At 37.9% G+C, this 27,596-nt stretch overlaps 1 protein-coding gene across 1 annotated transcript in view; it reads right to left on the bottom strand.

The window, feature by feature from the left end:
- Positions 1 to 27,596, bottom strand: part of LOC140161024 (uncharacterized) — a 42,805-nt gene that overhangs the window by 6,514 nt on the left and 8,695 nt on the right. Inside the window, exons 2-11 of the mRNA XM_072184405.1 lie at positions 18,817 to 19,088; positions 15,764 to 16,367; positions 11,444 to 11,642; positions 10,107 to 10,981; positions 8,477 to 8,635; positions 7,871 to 7,987; positions 4,595 to 4,789; positions 3,790 to 3,953; positions 3,264 to 3,346; positions 2,887 to 3,088 (exon numbers count right to left, since the gene is read on the bottom strand). Of these exons, the coding sequence (XP_072040506.1) occupies positions 2,887 to 3,088; positions 3,264 to 3,346; positions 3,790 to 3,953; positions 4,595 to 4,789; positions 7,871 to 7,987; positions 8,477 to 8,635; positions 10,107 to 10,981; positions 11,444 to 11,642; positions 15,764 to 16,367; positions 18,817 to 19,088 (2,870 nt within the window). The remainder of the gene's footprint in view (positions 1 to 2,886; positions 3,089 to 3,263; positions 3,347 to 3,789; positions 3,954 to 4,594; positions 4,790 to 7,870; positions 7,988 to 8,476; positions 8,636 to 10,106; positions 10,982 to 11,443; positions 11,643 to 15,763; positions 16,368 to 18,816; positions 19,089 to 27,596) is intronic.

The raw sequence follows: 27,596 nt of genomic DNA, 5'->3' as shown, positions 1-27,596 counted from the left end.
CCTATGCCTATAGGCCTATGATATAGTGACGATGTTGAGGGGAATATCGCCAAGATTTGTCGCAACACATAAATTGCAGATGATGTGCTGGCGCGAGCACCACCCATGGGTATTATTATTACCATGTATTATAGGCCTATGTATTTTTTCCGTAGGACCTACCTTAAAAAATATTCAAGAAATGATTATTTTTTCCAAAACCTGACAATTGGTATAAAAGAGCTTTTTCTTCCATAAGTTAACTTTCAAAAGTGCTTATTTTCATACCCCAAACAATGCAAAGTAGGCCTAAGCCCTTTTATTTTGCAAATTTATTCCCCTATAGGCCTACCATGTGTTATACGGAGACTTGCCAATATTATTTGAGCCGTTGGCACTGGGGCAGTAGCTGAACGGCAGATGAAGAAGTTGGTTCAGAAGAACATGACATGCAAGCTGTTCTTGAAATAAATTACGAGGAGCTCCTATAAACATACATAGGCCTTCAAAAAGCCTATATGCTACAAACATCAAATGGGAAATATTATAGGCCTACACTCATTTTAATCCATGGATGGTTAGGTCCGGGGTAGGCCTAGGCTATGCGAAATTGATGTCAGGCATTTCTAAAAACGAAATATCCAGCCAGGCGCGCTGTATTTTACAAGATTTACCCAATCAACATAAGCTTTGTAACTGTAGGCCTACCTTTGATAAAACGCTCGGACACTTTGCACTTTCAAGTATCAGTGGGAGTTGAGATTGGATTAGGCCTATAAGCATAAAGGCTGACAGTAAATATTGTTCATATGATTGTTTGGAGTGGCCTTTATATGTTCCTCTCGTGGTTCTTTATCTTCAAATTTGTTTCTCATTTTTCATAGGCTTTTAAAAATAAATATAAATAAATTTCGGCTTTTATATAATAACGCCTTTTCCCAGATCTCGGAGGGTTCAAAGCGCTGTAATTTCGCTGCCATGGTACTTATCACAATCAGATCGCATCATCTAGGCTGGATGCTGCCGAACCTGTCGCAAATCTAGCCGCACTTGGATTGTAACATCCACCAATTATCTTTTCAGCTCCTCAAATTTCATTGGGTGAAAGAAGTTTTTGATAACCAAACAACTTATCACCCATTTTTGAGACGCAGGAGGAAACTGGAGATCCCGAAGAAAACCTGCGGGATCGAGATAAACCAAGTTCACATGAGTCTTTGGGCAAGCTACCGGGCTTGAAGTTGAACCGGGACCTCAGTAGTGGTGCAAGGCGAGGAAACAACTGCGCCCAACTCGCTCTCCCAAGCTTCCCGAGCCTGACTTTTGTTTTGAACCTGGTCCCATAAGTGTGTCTCCACACGGAGCGACCGTTTAGAAACAAGCAACACACTTTTAGATTTTTCAATTATTTTAGACTTTGGAATGATTTATGAATTTTTCATACATAGGCCTATAAATAAGTTTATTAGAGAACAAGGACCACTTCCAAGTCCTTTTGTGGTAGGGCCTACTCTAGGGGGTTTTCGCACATTTGAAAAAAAAAAAAAGTGCGACATCGCTTCTCGAGCACTGTTGGAAAAGACCGAAAACTGCAGACAATGCTGATTTTACACTGAAAAAAAACACCTCCCTCCCTCATCAATTCATGAAAATCCTCTGGACGAGAACCAAAATATTAATTTTATACGGCCTAACCTAGGCCAAGACGCCCGGGAGGTAGGCTAATTAGGCCTAAAGAAAAAAACCCGAAACATCATTGCCTTCTCTTTCCTATCCTCACCAGATATTTCAGAGGAAATATAAGTAAAGAGTTGCTATATCAGAATGTCTCAGTCAAAACAAATGATACTCTCTTAATATCTTGCAAACGCCGAGCAGCTAGCACTGACAGCTTTGACTTTGTCAATATGAAGGCCTAGGCCTAACTTACTTATGTTTCCCCGTTGTTGGCCAATTTTGTAGGCCTAGCTAGAATTTATATATAGGCCTATCAAAGTAATTGTAGCTTTGTAATTTATATTATAATATCCTTTTTAATATACTTGTTAGGCCTAAAAGGCACATAAAAGTTCATTGCTGTAAACACGTTCATGCGTTGGTTTAGGACCAAGTCTGGACTATGCAGTGTTGCCATGCAGCGGAAAGGATAACCACTTTGACGTCACAGGGGTTGCCACGTGTCTCTGCACATATGAATTGGGCGGAACGACGTGACATTGGGCGCTTTATCTTTATTTGCTGATTTGGGGGGTAAAAGAAAGGAAAATTGCGTTTATCATTTTAGAAATGGATTCTATATGTTATTAGCTTTATTTGATACCAAATATGTTTTTCTTTCAATGGTCCCTTTAAGATTATCATTCAAATATATCAAATTTAAACTAAAATTACGCAGTTTGAAATTAAGGTGCTCCACAACAAAGGTTTGTAAATACAAAGAATATGCAAATAAACTCATTAATATTCATAAACATACAAATAATTTGACCATACAGCACAAGAGTTGATCATAGTCTATCATCCTACCAAGTAAGAAGTTAGTTAGTTATTGCATGTAGGCTGCAGAGTGGATTAATGTAATGTAAGGCAAAATATGCAAATAAGCTCACTAATATTCTAAATATCAAAATAACTTCACACAAAACTATACAGCACATAAGGTCATCATACTCTATCAGCATCCTACATTTGAAATTAATCATTCATTGCATGCGGGCTGCATGATTTTGCTTCTGCCAGCTCAGCCTAGCCGGACAGATAACCAACCAACCAACCAGCCGTCTACACCATAACATAATATATAATCTATAAGCCCCACACAACACTTGTTGTTGCAGGGCCAAAAATATGAATAATTTATTTATTTTAACTTAGGGTTATTTTACAGAAATAGATCTTTATACTCACTCTCTAAATCTCCTGCTGTGTATTTTCGGTGTGATTTGTGCAGGTGAGTTAGTCCTCATACCAGTAGCTGGACTAGAAAGACCAGAACTAAGTGGTGACCCTGGTGACAGAGGACTCATACTCATTGGTGACATCTGACTGAGAGGTGAAAGGTCACTCTGGGATGTTGTAAACGCTGAGATGCTTCCACGGTCACTTGCAGCTATGGAAGACATAAAATGATAAAAAGTTTCAGAATAAGTTTCTTACACAACTATTTAGTAACAAAATGCTGTAGCTATAATTTCTGTTGCTTCTCCAAATATTAGGCCTCCTGCAGTTAGTTGGTAATAAACCTTTCCTTCATGCATGCCCTATATAATGGTGTGTTCTCTTACCGTCTTGTGATAAACCAAGTCCAGGATCACCTCCAACAACATTGTCTAATGCTTGCTCTTCTTCATCGGAATGGTTTTGATCTCTGTTAACAAATAACAAATGTAATAAATTACTATAAAAAAAACAATACTACCATGATAAACAACACATATACAATATTATTATATAGTTACTAATTCCAGAAAAGAATAAGTTTAGATTATGTTTGGATCTAACATGGAGGAAAGAAGAGGTTCCACACTTTAAGAATGCCTCAAGCATATATATTTCTTGAACCAAGCTGGTGATATTATCTAATTGGAAAAAGTGCTTGACCCTGGGCTTGTATATGCCGTGATACATGATCAATACTTAGATTTTTCTGCTATGAAGGGAAATGAGTTAGCTTATTCTCTGGACAGAAAGTTGCTTATCATGAAGTGAATCCTGGTTGCAATGGTTTATTGTGGATTGACCATGGTGTGTGCTTCAAAGTCGGAGATCCACTGAATAATATAATATGGTCTACGGGATTGAATAACTTACTCTTCTGCGTCCGATAGACAGCTTTCCTCTAGTGTTCTCAACCTTTTCTTCTCCTCCCTCTCTTTTAGAATGACTCGTTTGAGAGCACTGGGTTTCTTCTTAGCAGGTGCCTCCCTCTCTTTACCTCTCTTGATTGGAGCTGACGTATCCAATGGATTATGACCCTACAATGAAAGGAAAATAGACATGAATGCAACCTGTACTGGCACTCCATGTAGTGCTTTTCAGGGACCATCAAAACATATCCAACCAGTCTATTTCTTGTGAATAATCAAATGTACTGTCACCAGTGTCATTGGTTGTGGTATTTTTGTTTACTGCATGTAACACCATTCTGAACTAATTTTCAAAGATTTCCAATCAGCTGCTAAAAAAGGTCTATTGCAAATATCATACAGAAGCTCTGTGATGTATGTAATAAACATACACTTTGTACTGCAATACAGTACTTTTGAGGCATGTATGAACCCTGTGGGGGGCACTCAGATGAAATTTTGGTAGGGATGTGCGGCGCGGAGCCTCCGTGCTGAGACCTGATTTTGGGCAAAATAGAGGCACGATGAACTAAAATTGGACCAAATTATAGGTTTTGGAACTAAAAAATTCCAAAATTTTCCAAATTTGAGCTAAAGAGCTACTTATTGTCAGAGTGTAAGGCTCAAAAAACTGGAGCATGATCCAAATATGGGTCTTAAAGAACTGCTGGAGAGCCGGAAAAAGGGACCCTTGACCGCCACACATACCCATACCACCTTTACATGTGAGTACCCCCTCCGGGTGTGAACCACCATTCAATACGCCTTACCATATTATGCATTTCTACTTGTAACTGTTGCTGTGTGTATTGGACTGGAGGCTTGGTTTTCACAGTAGCTGCTGGTACAGGTGCTGCATGGAATGGTAGCATCTTGGATGGAGACATAGGCAATTGAGGAGGTCGTATCTTGGCAAAATTCATTGGCTGCGGTTGACGCTTGGCATTCAACTCCTGCTGTTGCTTCTACAAGGAAATAAGGTTAAAGGTGTGGATTTATTATAATTCCAAGATAACAAAATTTAAACAGTTATAAGATACAACTGTAATACCAGGACATCACATATTTTAAAGTTGTATAGTGGTTTTAAATAGAGCAATAAAGACTTAGCATAGACAGCATGAAATGGCAAGATGGTTGAGAATCAGAAAATATTATATCATTTGCTAATTATTTTTAATCTATTTTGTAGTTATTGTTGATTTGATTTTATTACTTCTAATTTATAAGTCCACTGCAATTATTCCTTTTTTAGGCTTTTGCCCAGGTACACATTTGAATATAAAACACGGCAAAAACAAATAAATTAATTTCTAATGGTTCATAAATAAATTGCAGCACAGTATGTATTTGGACAGGAAAACAGCTCTCTATGGGGCTACTTTGGACCACAATGGCTCAATCAAACAGCACATACAGAAACCATTTCAAACAGCTCTCTATGGCGCAACTTTGGACCACAATGGACCAATCAAACAGCACATACAGAAACCATCTCAAATATTGTTCAGGAACAGTCTAATTGGCATTTCTTACAAATTGGATATGATCCAAGTTAATGCAAAGGATTAGGTTACAGCTGAAAATTAGCCAACATGTTGCCAACATCATAATTTAGTCACCTAATTGGGCTACTTGCCTTTCTTAGTCCATCCTGAAATGATGGGATATTTTATATATCACTTTTCATAATTATGTATGTTTGTGTATCTGTAAAGGGCTTAATTCTAATTGACATTTCAATCCTCTCGTTAGATAAAGATTATCCCAAAGTCACAAAGCACCTTCAAACACAAAGGTATGTCCTGCAATAGTTCACTAATTAACACCTTATAAGTCCTCAAAAAATGCCCTATACATGTACCTTATAAGCAATGCTTCAGAAACATAGGAGTGACTGAATTCTGGCAGCACTCACAAACCACAATTTGCCAATCTACTTCCCATGTGATTAATCTAGTTCATATCCTTAGGCATGTGTATAGGGAAATGCCATGTGGGCGGGAATTTCCCTTTCTAATAGAGCTAATAGGAATCAATTGGACAATATCAACAAACACTTAAGGCCAATGGGATGTCAGGAGCGATATTTTTAAAGCTCTTAAAATGCCTTGCGTCAACAATATTTTCACAAGGTTCTTCTGAAGTTAACCACGAAAATGAAAACATTGCAATAGATTTCTTCTATATAATATTTTTTTCTATTATATAACTGACAAAATATTTTTGGATATTGATTGTATCAAATTCATTTGTTTGTTATCTATGCCCGTGGAACGGTGGCATAGATATTGTATTTGTTGTGTTTAGTCTTCGGCTTCTCCTTCTCCTCCTCCTTCTTCTTAAGACCACTTCTTTGCACTCCTCTAGCTCAAGAACCAAAGAAGCCTCGGGGCCCATACTTGGTACAATGATGGCCCATGACCCCTAGATACATCCTAGGGTACCCCGACCCCAAAGGTCAAAGGTCATGGGCTACAGGGGGCAATATGTGTAAAATTTCAAACAGCTCTAACTCAAAAACTATAGCGCCCTCAGGGTTCATACTTGGTACAATGATGGCTTATGACCCTAGAAGTATGCTATGCTAGCCACAACCCCAGAGGTCAAAGTTCATATGCTTTAAAAAGCAAAATAGGTAATACGACCGGTTAACACAGTGTATCGCAATAGATAGAATTTTGGTAGCTACCTGTATTTGCAATGATGAAGGCTTCAAATATACGTCACGACGTACAATGGGGTTAAGAGCTTAACCGCTTAAAGGGAAAAAAAAAAAATGTTTTGGGATTAAAGGAGTATTCTCCAGTCTGGTGGTGTTTCAGAGAGAATGAGGGTCTGATGGAGTATAAGAGAGAGTGATGGCTTGGTGGGGTATTAGAGAGAGTATGGGGCCAGCCTGGTGGAGTTTTAGAGCGAGTGAGTGTCTGGTGGAGTATAAGAGAGAGTGGGGGTCTGCTGGGGTATAAGAGAGAGTGAAGGTGTGGTGGGGTATTAGAGAGAGTGTGGGCCAGTCTGGTGGTGTTTTAGAGAGAGTGAGTGTATAGTGGGGTATAAGAGAGAGTGAAGGCTTGGTGGGGTATTAGAGAGAGTGTGGGCCAGTCTGGTGGTGTTTTAGAGAGAGTGAGTGTATAGTGGGGTATAAGAGAGAGTGAAGGCTTGGTGGGGTATTAGAGAGAGTGTGGGCCAGTCTGGTGGTGTTTTAGAGAGAGTGAGTGTATAGTGGGGTATAAGAGAGAGTGAAGGCTTGGTGGGGTATTAGAGAGAGTAGGTCCAGCCTGGTGGTGTTTTAGAGCGAATGAGTGTCTGGTGGAGTATAAGAGAGAATGAGGGTCTGGTGGGGTATTAGAGAGAGTATGGTCCAGTCTGGTGGTGTTTTAGAGCGATTCATGGTCTGATGGGGTATAAGAGAGAGTGAAGGCATGGTGGGGTATTAGAGAGAGTAGGGCCCGTCTGGTGGTGTTTTAGAGCGAGTGAGTGTCTGGTGGAGTATAAGAGATTGATGGTCTGGTGGGGTGTTAGAGAGAGTGTGGGCCACGGGCATAGATATTCGTGTTTGGTCAAACACAACTGTGGTTTCTAGTTTGTTGTTGTTATTGTTTGGAGGCTTTTATAGATTGCTAAAAAGTAGGTGGTCAGATTTTTCATATTCTGTTTTTCATTGAGGCCTACCATTCAATCAATCTGTTTTGATATTTTGAGTTGTATTGCTCAACAGTTTCGATATGAGAAGCAGAAACATGTATAGCAATGACCCATATGATAGTACATATTTCTAGTGTTGGTTACCACTTCTTACCATGTTATTTTTTTTGTTCACACCATCTAAAGGAAACATATTTCAGGCATTAAATTTTACTGGGGTAGCGAGAAATATGAGCTTTCTTCTGATAACAAATCTCAGTTTTGATGAGGAAGAACAGGGGATGAGGCTGTTGGTCACGTACCCTTAAATCGTTCTTAATAATAAAATGTTAAACATGCTAAGTAGATAGCATACCTCTAATGCTGCTAACATGTCACCCAGATCAAACTCAATAGCATACCTCTAATGCTGCTAACATGTCACCCAGATCAAACTCAATAGGCATCTTAGTTCTCTTGTTTGGTTTCTTGAAGTTCTCTTGTAGTTGTCTCTGCTCCTCTGTAATCTCTGAATATTCCTGTTTAAGATGGTAAAACACATGCAAACAATGATGGTGATACCAGTGAATGACATATTGCAAAATACAAGAAAAAGTTGATCCCTGGCTCTTAATATCAAAATAATCCAGCAAATTCAAACATCAAGTATCTATGGTTTGACTAGGATATTCACATCCCAAATTTAGTCATTGATCCCAAGTTCATAGTTCATCATTTCAGCATGAGTTTTAAGCTGACCTAATGATATTAACAGGAATTATAGTTCTAAAAATTACCTCTATTAATCAACCCCCTTTTAGAAAAAGCAACGCCCCAGGGGTGTTTTAATAGAGTAAATATGGTAGGATATTTTTTGCTGATCTCAAAGGTCGAAGGGCAGATATATTTCTGCATAAACACTGATGTGAAAATGAAATAAATATGCTTATAGTCTGCCTCTAATTTGCTATTATCAGCAATGTATGGATAATACCACTATTTGTACATCTCTTTAACTTCCTGCCTACCTTAGCAGCTGCTTGTGCAGCCATGATGGCTTTCTTGCGTCGTTTGCGGGCATTTTTGCCGTCTCTGATGCCGTGTGCTGCTGCTTCAGGATTCAGCAGATCTTCTGGTTGAATGAATTCACCAGGAGGGTCTTCTTCACTGCTACTATCTCTGACAACCTACACCAATGAAGAAATAAAACATTTTACAATGTACAATTAAATAGGAAATTATTTTGAAACTTTTATGCTACAAAATTGATGACACTCGGAGGGTTGCGGATTCGAAATCCGGTGGTTGTGCTATCACGTTGTGCCCTTAGACAAGGCTCTTAACCTCTTTTGTCTCTCTCTCCATCTAGGTGTACCAGCATAGGGCTGGGAAGGTACATGTAAACTGAGGAGTGGTAAACCCCTCACAACATGTTAATTCATGGTAAGGTAAAGGTAAAGGAGACAATCTTGTATAAACAGTGATCGGAGTGCCCATCTCCCTTTCATTGGTGATTGGGCCCGACTCCTCCATGTAATGTTGCTATAGGGCGATCGCTACATCTGCTCCACAGCGAGTCTGTTACCTTCCCAGCATTTAAGAATCAAGGGCGGCGGAACGATTTTGAAAGTGGGGGCCAGTCCGGTGATGTAATAATGGCCGCTGAAGCGGCTCATCTCGTCGCTTATGCCGACGCAGGGGGGTGTCTGAGGGGATGTGCCCCCTCAGAAGTGAAAAACTTTTGCAAACTGAAGGCCCAATTGAAGCCATTTGGTGGACCATTCTGGCACTATCATTGTGTACAATTTTTGTTTGAAAAATCCGAAAATAAGTTTTCACTATAATTGTATAAATTATTGCTTTTAGTGTTGGGTGTCCTAATACAGGGGAGTTGGAAAATTTTGCAAAATGAAGGTCCAATTGAAGCCATTTCGTGCATCATTTTTACACTTTTTAAGCATGTTAAGGGTTTAGAATAGAGATTTGATTTTTATGTTCACCAGGACATGTTACACACAGCACATTATGGGTTAAAGTGGGGGCCAGGGCCCCCAGTCAAAAAGTGGAGGGGCCACTGGCCCCCTGGCCCCCCGTTCCGCCGCCCTTGTTAAGAATGCCGGTACCCATTTATACACCTGGGTGGAGAGGATAATGAGATAAAGTGCCTTACTCAAGGGCACAACACAGTGGCGTCACCAGGGCTTGGACCCGCATCCTTACGATTATGAGTCAGAGTCAGTTCCGCTCGGTCACCGTGCTCCCGTGCTCCAATTCAGGGTAGTCTTGCCCAAACGCAATGGGCACTTCAGCCTGTATGCATGATTTAACTCTGACTTTACCTAAATTAGTAACAACTGCCAAGAATAATTGCAAGCCAAAATAATGAGATGTAATGAAAGAAATCCCATTTACTCTCTTGGTCACTGTACTGTAAAGCTCTATGGAATGAGGGGTATAATGTCTTTATTAAAAATTAATTTAAAATTGCTCTGTTGTCCTGCAAACACAACAAATGTGGATGTTTCCAATTAAGTGTAAGTTGTTGGGACTTGAGTAAACATTACAAATATGACAAACAAATAGGTCTGAAAAAAAATGAAACAAAATAAATTGAAACAGACTCTACATTATGGCGTTAAAAATGTCAAGTTAGCTTACCATTCTCCTAGCAGGTGCTCTCTGTTGCAACACTGCACTATAAGATACAGGTTGCATGGGCTCATAATTTCTTGTTGAATGGATAAAACCAGAAGGTAATTCCGGATATTCTGCTGTATCCTGCAGCTTAGGTGGTGGTCCTGTGTGGTTCATTACAGGTATTTCAGGTTGATTGGTATCCCCACCACCACGCTGCTTCTTCTGCTTCTTCTTCTTTTTCTTGCTATCTACTTTCTCCGTATTTTGTTGCCCAATAGCGTTGTTCTTAGCCACATTTCCCTGAGTGTTTGTTTGTCTACCTCTATATTGGGGTGACCCCATTCGTGTTGGAGTACCATGCATATTCCTATTAGCCATAGGGGGTGCCATAGGTTGCTCAACAGGTGCAACATTACGCATATGCTGATGATGCATGACTGGAGTCGGCCGTGGTGGCGCTTGGCTAAGAATCCTAGCGTAACTCATTGGTGGTGGCATGCCTACTTGAGGTGGAGGATAATTAGTAGCCGGTGGTGGTGGTTGACCATGCATCATACCAACCCCACCATACATCGGTGGTGTCATAGGGGCTACTGGTGGAGGATGTGATATAAGTCTAGGGGGTATTGCACTATGACTAGGACTAGCATGTCCTTTCATAACAGGGCCTGTGGCAGCATCATGGGTGTGGACCCCGGCATTAGTCCTGGCATGTTTAGGGCTATAATATCCACTATCACTGTCCACTGTACCAGCGTCCACCTCAGAATCGGTGGACGTTGAGTGTTCTTGCCCTGTCTGATTTCCTTGTGATTTCTTCCTTGGTTTAGATTTATGTTTTCTTAATGTGCTTGGTCTTTCTACTAAAGTCTTATTAGCTATATCATCTGGAAAATCTGTATAAAGAGAAATAATGCATTTTAAATTATTTTTATTTTTTAATTGCCTTCTCAAAATATTGTTATTGAATATTGAGTAGTGGTACCTGTAGTCCTATTTATTGAAATTTGTCCATATCCCTTATGCATAATTGTAGCATAAATTATAGCATAAGATACCACTACAAATGCTAAGACTCGAGGAAGATATACAAACTATTATATAGTGCAACATGGGTCAATAGTGACAAAAAGTACCTCAATGAACAAAGCACATCCAGATCTTGCAAAATATGTTTATTCTCGATTATCGACCCACATTTAGCTAATCTATTCTCAACACGAAAACAAAGGGAACCTATACAAAATAATAAGAGTGTCATTTGCGGTAATGAAGTGATACGTCATGTTGCAAAGGATTTTGGGAAGGGTAAGATATCTTTTCTGGTTGTCAAGCAAACAAATAAACCATGTCCTCACCTGTTTGACAGCTGATTTCAACATACACAATTGTCTTAGTTTTTGACTTAGTCGACTCTCTGCTGCTTGACCTTGAATGATGTTGCTGTCGCTGTGATTGCTGTTGCTGCTGTTGCTGAGGTTGATCATATCCATGAGTTGCTGAATGTTTGTAGTTACCGCTGTGTTCTCTTGATGGCATGTTACTTACACCTCGATGCTAATAATGGAGAGAAACATAATAACAAATTAATAGAAAATTCCACTTTCATAATAGATTTTCGTAAGAATAATTTTGCTGTTTTGTACTTATAATCACCTAAATTGACTTTGGTTATAACCCTTAAATAAATTTATTTCTTGACTATCACCCATGTTTAGCCAGTCTTTTCTCAACTTGAACCTGTACAAAGAAAATATGGGTGCCATTTGATGTAATGAGTTGATGATGTTGCAAAGCATTCTGGGAAGGATAAGATATCTTCTCAGCTAAAAACCTTTCTTACAGTGTTTCTGATTGGTTAATTATGCAATATATTAATCTGAGTGACCAATAAAAATATAGCTTCTAAACATTTAAATTTAACCCTCTTCAGTCCTACGACCATTCTTACCATGTTATTGATTGGCTCAATCAATTTTACAGCAAGGTTTAAATCTGTTTCTCAGTTATTTTAATGTATTGTATTCAAATATCTTCATATTCTGGTAAATTTGTTGGTGTAAATCTAGAGCAATTTTAATGTTCTTTTTAATGTTCAATGTAATTTGGCATCTGGCTGTGTAGTGGTTTGAACATTAATAAATATTAATTGTCTTCTTGCAACCAATCAGCAGGTAGATACCAACTTCTATGAAGTGGCAACTGAACTCACTATGAACCATAGTGGCCTCATTCCAATGGCATAGTTCAATAACTTCAATGAAACAATAATAGGGCAAAATTTGACCTCAAGTTGCAGAGCATGAGTTTTTGTACCCAAATTTTCAAAGGTCATTCAATGAATGTACAAATGTATTGGGGTTAAAGAACTTAACCCTTATGATATATTGAGCATGTTGTGGATCCTAGTGACTTTAACAAAACAATTTATTTTCTACATCAGAACATGCACAATAATTCAGTGTTCAGAATCATTTATGAAATTTAAAAGATTAAATCTCATATAATCAGACCCCTAATCATGACCTAGGGCTCTGTCTTTGTTTACTGGTGTACACTTTTACACACATACACCAAAAAAGTTAAAAGGCCTACCTGACCTTTTCTTTTCCTACCAACATTTTGGCTCACTGTGAAAGAACTCAATCAACTGAAAAGAAGGATTGCTATTTCTTTTCCTTTTTTACACATTACTAGGTCACATTCCACATTTTGCAATATTTATGGATATAATAACCAATGTGCTTCTCCTCTTTTTGAAGTTTATTGGTCTGTTTTTGTTTTTTTTCTTTATTCTAAGTTTTAATACAAATGTATTTAATTTTTATACAATTATGTATTGTTTTATCTTGATATATTTGGTTCGCTCCTTGGGCCAAATTGAAAAAAAATGTTTCCATGAAATGATTTGTTTCCTAAAGTAAAGCCTAAGAAGTTCTATCTAACTATATTATAAATAAAAAAGTTTATTGATTAAAAATTCATGTTGTACTGGTAAATTTGAGTGTCAATATAATCTTCATTTTCTGTATTTTGTATCCAATATGGTTTGCATTTGCTTTATGGTTCAATAGTTTATATCATAATTCATACATCCTTACAACCCTTAAAATAGCCACAGGTCTGTTTAGCCTCACTCATAAATGTTCATCTTTACATCAAATGCTAGCGTACAAATTGGTCCGTTTGGTATAGATAGAACATTTATACAACCCCCCCCCCCACACACACACCCACCCCACACATCAATATACAGTGACATAGCCAAGGGGGGGGGGAGGGGCAAAGTAGGCAGCTGCTTCCCCCCCTTGTGTTTTGTTACTGAAGGAGCTACCCTGTATCTGTATAACTAAAGTGCAAATAAATAAATGCTATGAAGCTTGGCCCAGGCGCAAGCATGAACTTCCCAAGTGAAACGCAACAGGAACATGTGAATTATCATACCATCCTGAATACTGCCTCTCCTAGCTTGTTCACACAAAGAGTAGACATTACCTACATTATAGCTAGACATACACAAACACCCCCACACACAAATCTTACAACTTTTTGTTATAAATAGTTGTATGAAATGCTGTGAAATGGGACCTTGTAGTTACTAAAATAGAACAGAGGAAAGGCACTTCCATTATAGATAAAACAAGAATTAAATTCTACAAGTATAGTGTTTTGTTCTCCCTCTAAACAGCCTTCAGTGAATAGGTGGCAGTCTACATACAATGTATTGCATACAGACAGCAAAGGAATTGGGGTACCAGTTATTTTCACCCCTGTCCTAAACAAAGACATAATGTCATAATTAAACTAGCAGCCAATAGCTGCATCTTTTATCTCGGATTTAAAACCTCACTCATTGAATTTGGTCAAGAAATAAAGAAAATGTGATCCAGAATCCTAAGGAAGATGCAAATTCACAAGTTGCAGCTTGCTCCACTGCATTCCCTTTTGATTTGTACACAAAGCATTCTTGCAGTGCTTTCCATTGATTAGAACATTAAAATACAACATTTGTAATCCTTCCTTGATTTTTTGAACACCATTTCTTTAATTCTTAACCAATTTCAACAAATAAGGTCTAAAGTCAAATCTAAGGGGTACAGGTATTGGCTGCTGGTTTTGACATATTATTAACATTGGCTTGAGTGAGTTGGACTCACATCCCCCTTCCCAATCAATCTTAAATTTATGCATGGTATGGATAGGGCTACTGTGTACTGTTTTGAAGTCCATTTCACTATGCAGTACAATTACATTCACATAAATGTGATAATCAAAGATACAAAATTGTTTTAAACTTAACAATATTTCTGATTTCCCTTTAGTGAGTTCGAAACAATATTGTCGATTACAAAATCCAAATAATTAACATGATCATCATAAATACAGGACTAAAAAACAAATTCACAGATTTTGTGGGGTTAATTGAAATCTTTAGACTGTTAATGTTGATGTCATAATTTAAAATAAAATAATAAAGTTACAATTATACCACAATTTCTTTGAACAACACTCCCGGGACCGTGGATGAACTATGGCGGCATGCTATAATACTTTAGGATTCAGTTTGTTCACAGTTTCTGAAAGTAAAGGAAGCAACTTTTTCTGTAATTTCCAAAATTTATAGGGTTGGTATTCTTTTGTACAGTAAACACTTTTCTCAGCAGAAATTCAAGATTAGGGTCGGTTGGGAAAGGAAAAGCGAACATTGTTTTGTTTTTTGCCTACCTGTGCTAGTCTTACCTAGTTCCAGTAACTGTAACTTGTCGTACCTAGAGTTACAGTTCACTCTATTATTATCTTTTCCACAAATAAGAAACATCACAATATGTGGGCTCCTTTTGGGCTCTAAGGATGCAGCTGAGGAACTCTCTCAAGGACAGTTTGGGCATGCACTGACGATTTTAATCCCATTGTACCAGGGTTTGGGCATGCTTGGATGATTTTAATCCCACTGTACTAGTCTATACTCCCAAAGTTGAGGTAATTGATCAACATTGATCTCATCTTTTGGGTGGGTTCAAAATTCCCAGGGTTGGCAAAACCTGCAATCTTCATGGGAGTAATTTACTTTATAGTGCAAAAGTGGTCAAAATATTGCTCTGCAAAATGTCTTGATTTTCATGATTTGGATTTATCATATTGAGCAGCATTCTACTTGTGATGTTTCTACACTGTGTAGAGAGGGTCTACAGCATCTCTGAGGTAAAACTGACAAATACAAGGTATTGATGCTTGAAGTTTGGATTTCTTAAACGTACAGTGCATCCCTATATACCGCTGCAAGACTTCAGGTCCGTATATGTCATTATGTTTATGATAAAGACTGAAGTCTTGCTGGCAGGACTATAGTCTTACCTAGATATCAAATCATTCTTCCAACAAACATAGAAAGTTAACCTCTACCAGCAAAATTATTACAATGCAACAGTACTCAAGTAAACTACACCTGAAGTAGTACCCTCTGAACCAGTGGATCACCAGAACTGACTGGCTGCAAAAGGATTCACCTTTGAAGATTGAAGGATACTGGGTATGACTGAGGGGGCACCGGTCGTTTGTTGTTTTTTCTATGGAATTGTCCAATTTTGACTCAATTTTTAAGATTCCTCCTGTATCCCTATGATGCTACACCATGTCTGTGAACAATAAAGTGGTAACATTTAAAAACAAATACTTACCATCACCCTACTCTGCCTTGAGTTATTGTAACTTCTATTGGCAGGGTACTGCCCCCCTCCTTGAGTTGGTGTTTGATATGATGGCTGGCCTCCTTGGTAGTGACTTCCAACCACTGACGTAGGAGGGTAATTGGGATAATACCCTGGGTAAGTAGGGGGAACTTGAAACTGAGGTGGTGGACCATGAACTGGACCTTGTGGTACAGCTGGTGGACCATGAACTGATCCTTGTGGTACACTTTGAGGAGGTAACTGCATTTGTGTTGGAGCTTGTTGTGCAGATCCATAAGGATGTGGTGGATACTGTGGATAGGGAGTTTGAGAATAAGAAGGATGCTGGGTTTGGGGTTGGGAATGTGGAGGTATTTGGGGAGGCATAGCAGGAGGGGGAAACGTGGGAGATGAGTAATAATCATGAGTTGGCGGGCCATTTGGCATTGCATGGTGCTGTGTTACTTGAGGTGTTGGTTGACTTTGTGGTACATGATGTTGGGATGGGGGAGGGGGATATTGTGGGGGAGGGGCAGACTGATGGTACGGTGGTTGTGGTGGGGGGTAGCTTGGCCACCTTGCATCAGGAGCTCTTGGTGCAGCACCTGTTGAACTGTAACATATAAAAGAGAAAGGAGAATTATATATCAAACAGTGGCATCCGCAGCTTTTCTAAAATGGGGGCCACAGGTCTCAACTTCCTAAATTCTTGACTCTCTCCAAAGTCTCAGCCACAGTTCTCAGGTCCCCAGACTGTTCAAAAATAATTCTCCCCAACTTTTCAGCACACCACTGATATCATATAAACAATTTTCACAGCCTCTTGCACTGTTTTTAAATAGCAAAATTGACATAAACATGTGCAGACTATCAACAGCCATGTTTTCACTTTTAACATAAACTTTGCACATTTCTAATTTGCATAGAACATTAAAATGTACTTTCATAGATTAATTTCATAACATTCCTAATTTCACAAAATTGCCTGAATAATCAATCTATTTAGCATCAAACAAACACCCAACCTTCTGCAGTAGATAAACAAGTACATTTCCTTCCTTAATTAATTAAAAGTAAATACTATTTTCCAAATAAATAAATAAATAAATAAATAAATAAATAAATAAATAAATAAATAAATAAATAAATAAATAAATAAATAAATAAATAAATAAATAAATAAATAAATAAATAAATAAATAAATAAATAAATAAATAAATATTCAAAGAACAGACCTTCCAGAATAGGTAGTCGTTACTCTGAGTTTCATGCCTAAAAAGGCAATCGTCAGACGACACGATGAAATGCTTTGGGTGGACTACCATCACTTGGGAATGTGAAAGAATATACATTCCATGGTGCCAACACAGCCAAAGTCTATTCAGAGTCAGTCTGTCTATCGGAGATAGTCAGAAAGTGCTCAACTGCAAAACAGGAGCGAATTTTTATACGCTCTCCCTTTTGGGATTGAGCACTTTATTCAAAAGATAGTCTAACTTGAGTAAAATGTTGTTAAATAAATAAATATATAAATAACAACTGCAATCAACAGCTCATGAGATTGAAAAAAACAAATGGGTCATAAGGCCAAAAAAAATAAAAGGTTTGTCTCAAAGCTTGCACGCTGCTTGTAAAATCGCATGCGATTTGACAAAAAAGAAATGCTAAAAAAATTTTATTTCAAAAAAAAATTTTTTTAGTTTTTTCCAGAAAAAATCGGCGAAAAATCAGACTTTTTACACAAAATACCATCATGAAAAAAGTCGGGAATAAAATTTTTTTTTTTAAATCGCATTTTGCATTTGTTTTTAAATTTCTTGTGAGCTTTGAGACAAACCTTTTTTTTTTTTTTTGCCTTATAAAAATCTTACTATGTATAGCATGTTACATTTGTCCAATATGAAGTAAAAGGAAGGAAGTGGTACCTCCAAGAGAGACTTGGCTTACAAGATGTTTCAATGTACACTAGGATCCACAACATGGTCATCTATCAAGGCACAGTTCTTTAACCCCAATACATTTGCGCATTCATTGAATGACCTTTGAAAATTTGGGTACAAAAACTCCTACTCTGAAACTTGAGGTCAAATTTGGCACTATGATTGTTTAATTGAGGTTATTGGACTATGCCTTTGGGATGAGGCCATTGTGACCCATAGTGGTATTTGAACCTCACCAATAACTTGGGAGGAAATTGACAGAACATTGACTGTGACTATACATTGTATGACTAGACACACAGACTCGCCCAAGTCACCAACCAAGCCCCAAATAGGAAGCATTAGAAATACAGAAATCTTCTCTATTTTCCTAAAGAACCAATTTATAATTAAGCAAATAGTTCATTTACGATTGTTGAGACAGGCTTTCCTCACTAATTGCTAATTAGCTTGTTAACTTATTGCTAATAGAGAAATCTTCTCTACTCTCCTAAAGAACCATTAAAGGAACACTCTGGCAATCACGACATTATGCCTTATATGTAAGAATTTAACAATTTTCAAGCACAAATCACATGGTTTTATTTAAAACAAACTCACATTGACCATAAAAACGAATAAAAACAGCCAGCTTTCGACATACATATACGATATTCAAAATTCCCGCGCCAAAATTGTCTGTGGCAATGACGTCATGGTTATTTGTGCTCAATTGTCGTCAGCCTCCATTGTGAGCACTGTGCACTTGCCACCTCGGACAGATGGACAGACACATTGAGGGACAGACAACCAGGGAACATAATACCTCCAGTGGAGGCATACAAATATCTTAACATGGTAGGGGTTTCACGAGTTCCAGCAGCACACCTCTGTCAAAATGTAATTTGAGCACCCCCCCCCCCAATCTATCTATGTATATAAATATTATTGAAATCTTGTAAATATATTGCAGTTGGCTCATAGGACACCTGCATCACCATCATTTCTAAGACACAGGCTCAAACACTTGTGATAGCAAGAGGTTTTGCTTCTGAATATAACAACAACGACGACAACAACAACAAAAATAGCAATAACAAAATTAACATTAACAAAATTAACATTAACATATTCATATTTACCTATCTTGGACGAATGGATAGCAGCTGGTCATGTACCGTGGTAACTCAGTCAGCTGACGACCACCACCAGGGGGAGCCCCCATTTGTTGACTTGTGGGTGGGGGTTTGGGGTAACCCCCTGACATCTGATGGTTATTCACATGTTGTAGATGATGTTGGTTGTGATAATGATTAGAAAGCTGCTGTTGTTTGTTGTTGCTCCACTGCGGATGCCCAGGTTGCTGTGGCTGCCCAGGTATAAATGGTTCCACTTCTGCAGAAAGCTTGGATGCCTAAAATCGAGAATCACATCACATTATAATCAAAATATATATAAACCCAGGGGTCGACATAAGGAGCAGCTGGGAAGGTTTCCAGCTAGCCCAAGGTCAAATCCACTGGGCAAGATTTGTTCAACAATTTTTTGCGGATCAATCTGTCTTTGGCTCGTATTAAGTTTTAACAAGTTCAGTTTAGGCCTGGCTTAAACAGGGATTTCTTTCCAAATATACTGCAATATAGCAGAGACAGTGTGCGTAGTACTTACTGCTGTTTGGATATTATTCACCTAATATATTATTAGGGTCCTGCTTTTGCTCAATTATGCGACAACCATCCCACTCCAAGTTAAAAATAGAATGCAAACAAAAGTCAGTATTGTCACTGAAGCACAAATAATGATCGAATACGATAAATTTTGATCATAAAAATTGGAGAATATGTTTCAACAAATTACAAAATAAGAAGTAGCAGAATATTATTTATCAACTTCATTATGTTTCTAATATTGTAACATGTCATGATCATAATTACAATGTATGCCAAAATCTCAACTGGCCCACTTAAAACTCCTTGCCCGCCGAGAAAACTACAGGCTGGGGACAGTGGCTAAATCGACCCCTGTAAAACCATTAAAAAATAAAGGAATACAATAAGTCCAGGTCAGATCATGCAGGGCAAACATATAAAACTGGAAAAACATTTAAAAAACATAAAAAATACATGATTATTCATGCATTGAGCAAATTGCACTTGCCCCAAGACTTTTCATCTTTGGTATGGTAAATGACAAAAGCAATGGAATCGGGATAAACCAAGTGCACATGAGTCCTTGGGCTGCGCCGGGGCTTGAGCCCGGGACCTCAGGGCTCGTGCATTAGACGCATCAACATCTCAGTATGTGTGCATTATTTTGTACAATTTCACTCCCAACAGGGTAGACCCTCCCTCGGGTCCATGGAGAATGACTGGTAATGTAGATTACATAGCATTAAAAATCAACCCAATACATGGACAGACTATGGACCCTCCCAGTCTGTAAGCAATTTGCCTTCCAGTTCCCAGCATTTTGTGGGAGTTCACTTTTACAGATTTGGGGTCACGCAATCTTTCTATATACCACGCCCATGTTTTCACTACATTAACGCTTGTGTAAGCGACTAAAACAAGGATATTGTATCCGACCAATCAACGCAGCTTGGCACCACGGGATATTTGAAGTCTTCCCCAGCTAAATAATGTGCAAACATGTGCAAACCGAACGCGATAATATACGCAATATGGACAATAGGCCTAAGTCCGAGTCGAGTGGTTGCCTTTTATTATTGCGTGTACCATGGGTCTATCAGATGCATGCCAGTTGAGCTCAATACCTCTCAGTTGTTGACAAGTGTCCCATCCGATCTTACGTCGCATCCCGCGGCATAGGTTTGTGCTACCATATTTGAATTGAAACTGGGGCAGGGCTTTCGTAATTGACATCAGAATCACCGTGCTTCGTTGAACGATTATTTGGAAGGGAGATCTCTAACAGATTGGACCAGTCGAGGAATCAGCGCTCAATGGACTTTCGCGTTCAATTATAATACGAGTATATTTCTATATTGCTGCATGGTTGACTGTGTGTGTAATCAGTGGCGTCGATTTGTGGATGAAGATGGAATGGGTTTTTGGCACTGAAGAAAATAAGGGGGGTTACAGGACTTTGGCATTTTTTTCATAGGACATTATGTAATTATTTATTGTTACATTATCCAGAACCGAGACTGGGGGCCAGTCTACCAACAGGGAGGCGAGTTGGCGAGCGGTAGTTCCTCGCCTTGCACCACTGAGGTCCCGGGTTCAAGCCCCGGCGCAGCCCAAGGACTCATGTGCACTTGGTTTATCCCGATTCCATGCTCGCTCTCGCAGCCTCGCAGGTTTTCTCCGGGATCTCCGGTTTCCAATGGAATTTGGGGAGCTGCACAGATAATTGGTGGATGTTACAATCTAAATGCGGATAGGTGTGCACCGTTCGGCAGCAGCCTAGTTGATGGGATCTGATTGTGATGATTCACCATTGCAGCGAAATTACAGCGCTTTGAGTCCTCTAAGATCTAGAAAAAGGCGCTTTATAAATCCAAAATTTATTTATTTATTATTTATTTATTAACAAGTGATATGCATTCATTAACCTATAAATCAAGTCTAAAGCGGGCAGACAAGCTACTGAGCTACAAATGTACATTTCCCAACCAAGACGTACTAGAGATCGAAACATTGGCCTCTACATGGAGTGTACTTTTCTGACAGCTAAATGCCTGTCATGAGTTCTGTTTTCTTAATATTCAAAGTGAGATTGTTTTCATTCAACCAAGAGGCAACAATAGACAAATTTTCATTTAATTCTGACTGACGAATTGCGCCATTGACATCATTAGAACTATAAAAGTTGTGTCATCTGCATACATTATAGCTTAGTTTGGAAGTGAATTTACAAAAATGATAAATAATAAAGGTCCTAAGATTATACCTTGTGGAATACCAATATTACTCCGCAGGAAAAATACAGAGGCCCAAAACAACCCCCGATGACTACACCCAATGACCATAGAGCAGATGGTGCAAAGTTATTATTGTCATTCATTACCATCATTTTACAAATTTGTTTCATGAAAATAACAAAAAAATACTGTTGAAAAATGTATCTTCAGTTCACTGTTTTAACATATTTAATACGCAATCAAGTGGGCTTACTCGCAGTAATTACACATGCTTGTTTGCGTGTTTAAACAATGTACACAAAGTCACAAATGCAGGTTATTGTGCGCAATATAATATTTGAGCAATTACGCACTTTGCAGTCAATTGGGACATATTAATGACCTCCATTGCATTTGTGTGTTTACAATTAATAACATATGATTGGATCACATGCATCATATTCATGAGGATGAGGTTATAATTTATCCAGATCCATGATTATAAAGCTGAATTTATACTATATCGCTGAGCAATAGCACTTAGTTTTTAGCCAATGAGGTACCATAGTGCGCTTTTTATTGAGTTGGGAGAAGCGAGGAACTCATTGGTCAAATACCAATCGCTCATCGACAGAGTATAAATTCAGCTTAAGTCTTGAGTCAAGACCTGACAATTTAGCAAGATCATAGATGTCCTGCAAAATCATTGAAAATGTCCATGCCTTAGCTATACTATTCAGCAAATTACTTCAGTGGTGTCTGTCTGCTCTGTTTGATTATTGCGTAAATAGAACTAGGTCACACGATGCTACACAGCTTGACCAACAAATGAGGTGCCGATGTGATGATGACGTGATTCAATTAGCCAATCAGAACCTAACTTACGTAATACATACGCCACAAACTGCGCCAAATTGGCAGACCCCTGAAGTACTGTGCTGAAAACTATAGCATCAATGCTAGTACTACTGTATTCAACAGCCAGCAGGCATGGTCATCAAAGGTAACTTGAAATTCCAAGCATCATATTTTGGCATTCATGCAGTGCTGTACTACTCCTTATTCCAGAAAAATACAGAACTAATTTTTTTGGAATAAAAAAAATATTATTCTGTTTTGCCAAATGAAACATAGCTAAAATCCTTAATCCTTTAGTTAGTCCTAATTAGCAATAAAAGTCAAATTTTAATATTTAGCCAATTTTTGGAAATAAGGGCCAAAAACATCAGTTTTTAGGGTGTTTTTTGTATGCTGTGACAATCAAGCTCAAAGACCAGTAGACTACCCCGTAGTCCACTTGCCCATTGTGAATACTCTGGATATTGTATTTAAGCTTAAAACTCTTGATTTAATTAATGTGTGCACAATTGATAGATTTTCACATCTGATCTTTGCAGTCACCCTACTCCCTCTCTTTGTTAGCTTCCCAAGTAGACTACTGACTTTGCCTTGCGGTTAAGATTTTTAACACGGGACTCTATGGAGAGTTAGGCCAATTTCTGGCCTAACTAAAATTGGCCATGATGTAATGCATCTTTAAATGGATCTGCCTTGTGATTGGTCGCCCATATCTCGCTATGGTTTAAATCTTCTGGGCCCGCCCATTACCATTAACTACACCGCACACAACTGTGTCTGTGGTATTTGGCGGCGCTTTTGTGTTGACGCCGAAAGTTAATCTCTCATCAAACATCTAGCGCTTACTTGTGGTTAATGGACTGATAAACAAGTATGCTTGACAGTGTTTTTTAGAGAGCAAAGTCCAGGGGGTAAAGTTCTGCTTACAATTCAAAGTCCATAGTCGAATTTTCGGGGTTCGCTATCAATAAACTGGTAGATTCCAAAATCAGAATTGTTCAGTAGGCCTATTTAAGTGAGCCATTATAATTATGCAAGATAATGTTGCATTCAATTACTTTAATTGTCACTAATCATCTGATATTTTTAACTCTTTATGACCATTTTACTATTGAATACTTTAATTGTAATAAACATCAGTATAATTTTGAGTTCAACGAAATGGGTTCATCATGACTAATAATAACATATTTTTAATAAAATTCGACTATGGCATAGTCTAAAAGACCAGTGAAGTGTAGGCCTACTAAGACTAATTTCAGTTAATGCATTCTAATTTTTGGAAAAGACATGTTTCATTCTTTAAACCAACCATTTTAATTTAAAGCAACACAAAAAAGTGAAGATTAGAGCTTAGAGATTAGAGTTTGTCAGAATAAATGCCGGAAATGCATGTTTTTGAATTTTGGTTCTTTTTTCAAGAAATTAGTGAAACAGTGAACTTTTTCTTTTATCTCCAGTTAGGACAAATGAATGATTAGGATTGAGCTATGTTTTATTTGACAGAACTTGATAATATTTTTTTAATCCTAAAAAAATAGTGCTGTATTTTCTGGAATGGGGAGTAACGCTGTTACTTTCCTATTCAGCAAGGATGACAATATTTATCCTTGGCAAGTGTGTTTACAAACATAGACTGAGAGAGGTAGACAAAAGACCTGTCAAAACTGTTCGTGTCTAAACACTCAAGTATCAGAAGGACATGACCGGTATGCCAGGCAAACTTTAGTTAACACATTTGCTAGTCAGCAAAATTCGCCTAGACCGGGGACCAAACACAATACATATTTACATAGAAATTTCAATTTTTTTCAAGAACAGGTCGGTCAAGGAAACCTACATAAATATGTTTTCTATACTTCACTTGACCAAAATATATGATTTTTTATGGTGATGAGACACTCACACATGGAATTTTAGAGGGATTTTGATAGCAGTTCCATTAAAAAAAGCTGCTATCTTCATGAGACTAAGATCTAGAAACACCCCCGTAATGCTGTTTTGGGGAATTTTGCTAGCAGAATCTTTTTGATGAAAGTAGATCTTTGAAAAGATGTAACTTTGCCACGGAAAGTGCTATGACAAAAAGGTTTTCAGTTTTGGCTTTCTTTATTCAAGGGCTTTAATTTGATATATAAAATGATGCAGTTTGATGGCAAATTTAAATTCACCTGGCATACCTACACGTAGACGTAGACGTACATGATGAAGGATGGTCCACAATGGAGTGATTCAATTTCATACAATAAGAATAGGGTATTAAAAAGCTCTGTCAAAGTGGTACCATGTGCTCTAGACTATTGTCCAGTTTGCCATCAAGATCATTTTGAATGCAAACAGTTCAGACCTAGTCCTAGAGAGTCATGAGAGTAGAACAAGATCATCATCATCATGTCAGTAAATGAATATTTTGTCGATCTATCTGAGACCAATTATTCGGACTAGCATTCGTGCATTACAACAAATACAAGTAAATAAACATTGCATCATTTGGCATGACATTATTTAGGTATACTAGGTGAATTCAAATTTGACATCAAATTGCATCGTTTTATATATCAAATTAAAGCCCTTGAGTAAACTAAGCCAAAACTGAAAACCTTTTTTTTCATAGCACTTTCCGTAGCAAAGTTACATCTTGTCAAAGATTGACTTTCATCAAAAAGATTCAGCTAGCAAAATTCCCTAAAACCAGGTATTGAAAGCGACTGGTATCTGTGCAGTACCGCGTATGTACTGCACACTTCGCCATATCAGTCCCGCATGCGAACTGCACCTTCCGTCACGACTTCCGCATGCGGGACTGCACATCCCGACGTGCATTCCCGCATGCGGTGACGCAGCTCGGGCTGTGCAGTACCGCATGCGGTGATGCAGGTCGGGATGTGCAGTCCCGCATGGGGAACTGCAATATTTTTGGGGGATGTGCAATATTTTTGGTGTTTATCCGCATGGGGATGTGCAATATTTTTGGTGCATTTCCGTTAGGGGATGTGCAATATTTTTGGTGTTTATCCGCATGGGGATGTGCAATATTTTTGGTGCATTTCCGTTAGGGTAGGCCTATGTGCAATATTTTTGGATTTTTTCCGCATGGGGAACTGCAATATTTTTGGTGCATTTCCGTTAGGGGATGTGCAATATTTTTGGTGCATTTCCGTTAGGGTATGTGCAATATTTTTGGGTTTTTTTCCGCATGGGGAACTGCAATATTTTTGGTGTCTTTCCGCATGGGGTACTGCAACATTTTTGGTGTAGTTCCGCATAATGAAGTAAATGAACGGTTTTTGTTCGAATTGTTTTTGGTTTTATTTGTTTTGTTTTTTAATTGTAGGCCCTGCGGCGTAGAAAATATTATCACATGCATATATAAATTTCTTTAATATTACTATCGTTTTACTTTGACTATTAGCCTATTGTGAGTTTTGCTTCATTTGCTGTATTAGTGTTATAAACTTTAACGTCTATAGTATTTTATTATAATTATTAAAAATATTATCGCATCGCCGCTTAATGATAAGTGGCTATTGTGATGAATCTATTTAGTGACCATTGTAATAAACTTGACATTGTGTGCATTTTATTCATGTTAGAAGCTGCCCAACCTTGTCAATCAAATACTTCATCTATTGTGTCCAATACTTAATCCGATAAGTGATCGATGTATATCGATAAAAATAGGATCAAGATCATGGAATTTTAGACAATCAATGATCGTCGCATGTATCCGCATATTCGCATGTAGATATGAATATTAATTCAATATTAGGCCTAGGCCCACTATCGCTTTTACTTTCCGTTTCATTATTTGTATTTAAAAGAGAGTTTTGAAAAGTCTTGTCCGAAAGGTCGGCATAGTATAGAAACCTAGCTAATAGTTATTGTATGAAATTAATTTTTATTAAAATCAATTTCACACGCCTCTTTAATGATGACTATTATATATTCAACTTGACGTTGTGACCACTTTCTATTAAAGTTCCAAAGGGGAATTTCTCAAGTGGATCGATTATCAATTTAGGATAATAATTTAATTTAGCATGATGAAATGTATATACTATTATATAATCAACTAATAATTGTATTTAGCATGATGAAATGTATATTAAAAGCGGCTGTTACCGCATGCGGAACTGCACCAAATATTTTGTAGTTATAAATTTTCACTAGTATAACCAATGCGTAATTGTACCAAATATTCCGCGTGCCTCCATATTGTCTTGATTATACTAATATGACCGCTCGTATATTGTATACATTTTATGCACACACACAAAAAAATTAAAAGGTTTTTTTTTAATCTTAAAAATTCTCCAGGTAGACCAGACAGACCTCCGGGGGGCACTCCCACTTTGGAGGTGACGCGTATGTAGGGCTGTTAAGGATGCACACAGGATCACTGAAGTGTTACATGGCCAAAATTGAGTTTTCATCACTAATGTCATCTTCAAACCGTATTTTATCTTGTCATTAATAGATTTTAAAGAAATCTTAAAATTTGAACCATAAGAAAAGCTATTTTAAAGACCCTTTTTCATTAAAAATTCGCCAAAATGCAAAAGCAAATAAATCATTGTTTTCCCGCAATATATCGCGTTCTCGAAACGCGTACTGCGGCGTATACAGCTAGCAAAGACACGCACACATGATAAACTGGATGGGCGAGGTGATTGCTGATTGAGGCGCTGAGTCGCCAATCGCGATCACTACCGTATTTTGGCCTACTTTTTGTCCGTTTTACAAGAAGTTTATTCAAGACATATTACAACTTTTACCCCAATTTTTACGTTTATTTGATTGAAAACAACAACAGACACACTTTTTTTATTTTTGTTGTTGTATTTTATTCACTTTTTATGCGGTACAAAATATTTTACAACTTTATTGTAGCTTTAGGCCTGTAATAGGCCTATGACCTTTGTACGTGTTTGATATTCCGTAAAAAGTTAAAAATAAAATATGATAACAACAAACAATTACAATAACAAAAATGGAATATTGAGTAATGCGACACATCAGAATCTTTTCAAATTTTACTTGGGATTCCTGTGGTGTAGGCCTAGCTATAACGGGCGTTAAAATCTCATTGGCGCGGACGGGCCGTTGTGGTGCCTCTCAAGCACTAACTAAAAAGAAAAAAGCAACGAGTAGTAACAACATCATGTTTGCGGTTCAGAAAAGGACAAAACAAAAAAAAAAAAG

This window comes from Amphiura filiformis, chromosome 1 (genome assembly GCF_039555335.1).
Source record: "Amphiura filiformis chromosome 1, Afil_fr2py, whole genome shotgun sequence".
Lineage (NCBI taxonomy): Eukaryota > Metazoa > Echinodermata > Ophiuroidea > Amphilepidida > Amphiuridae > Amphiura > Amphiura filiformis.
Note: the sequence above shows the minus strand (reverse complement) of the source record. Positions and strands in the feature narration are given on the sequence as shown.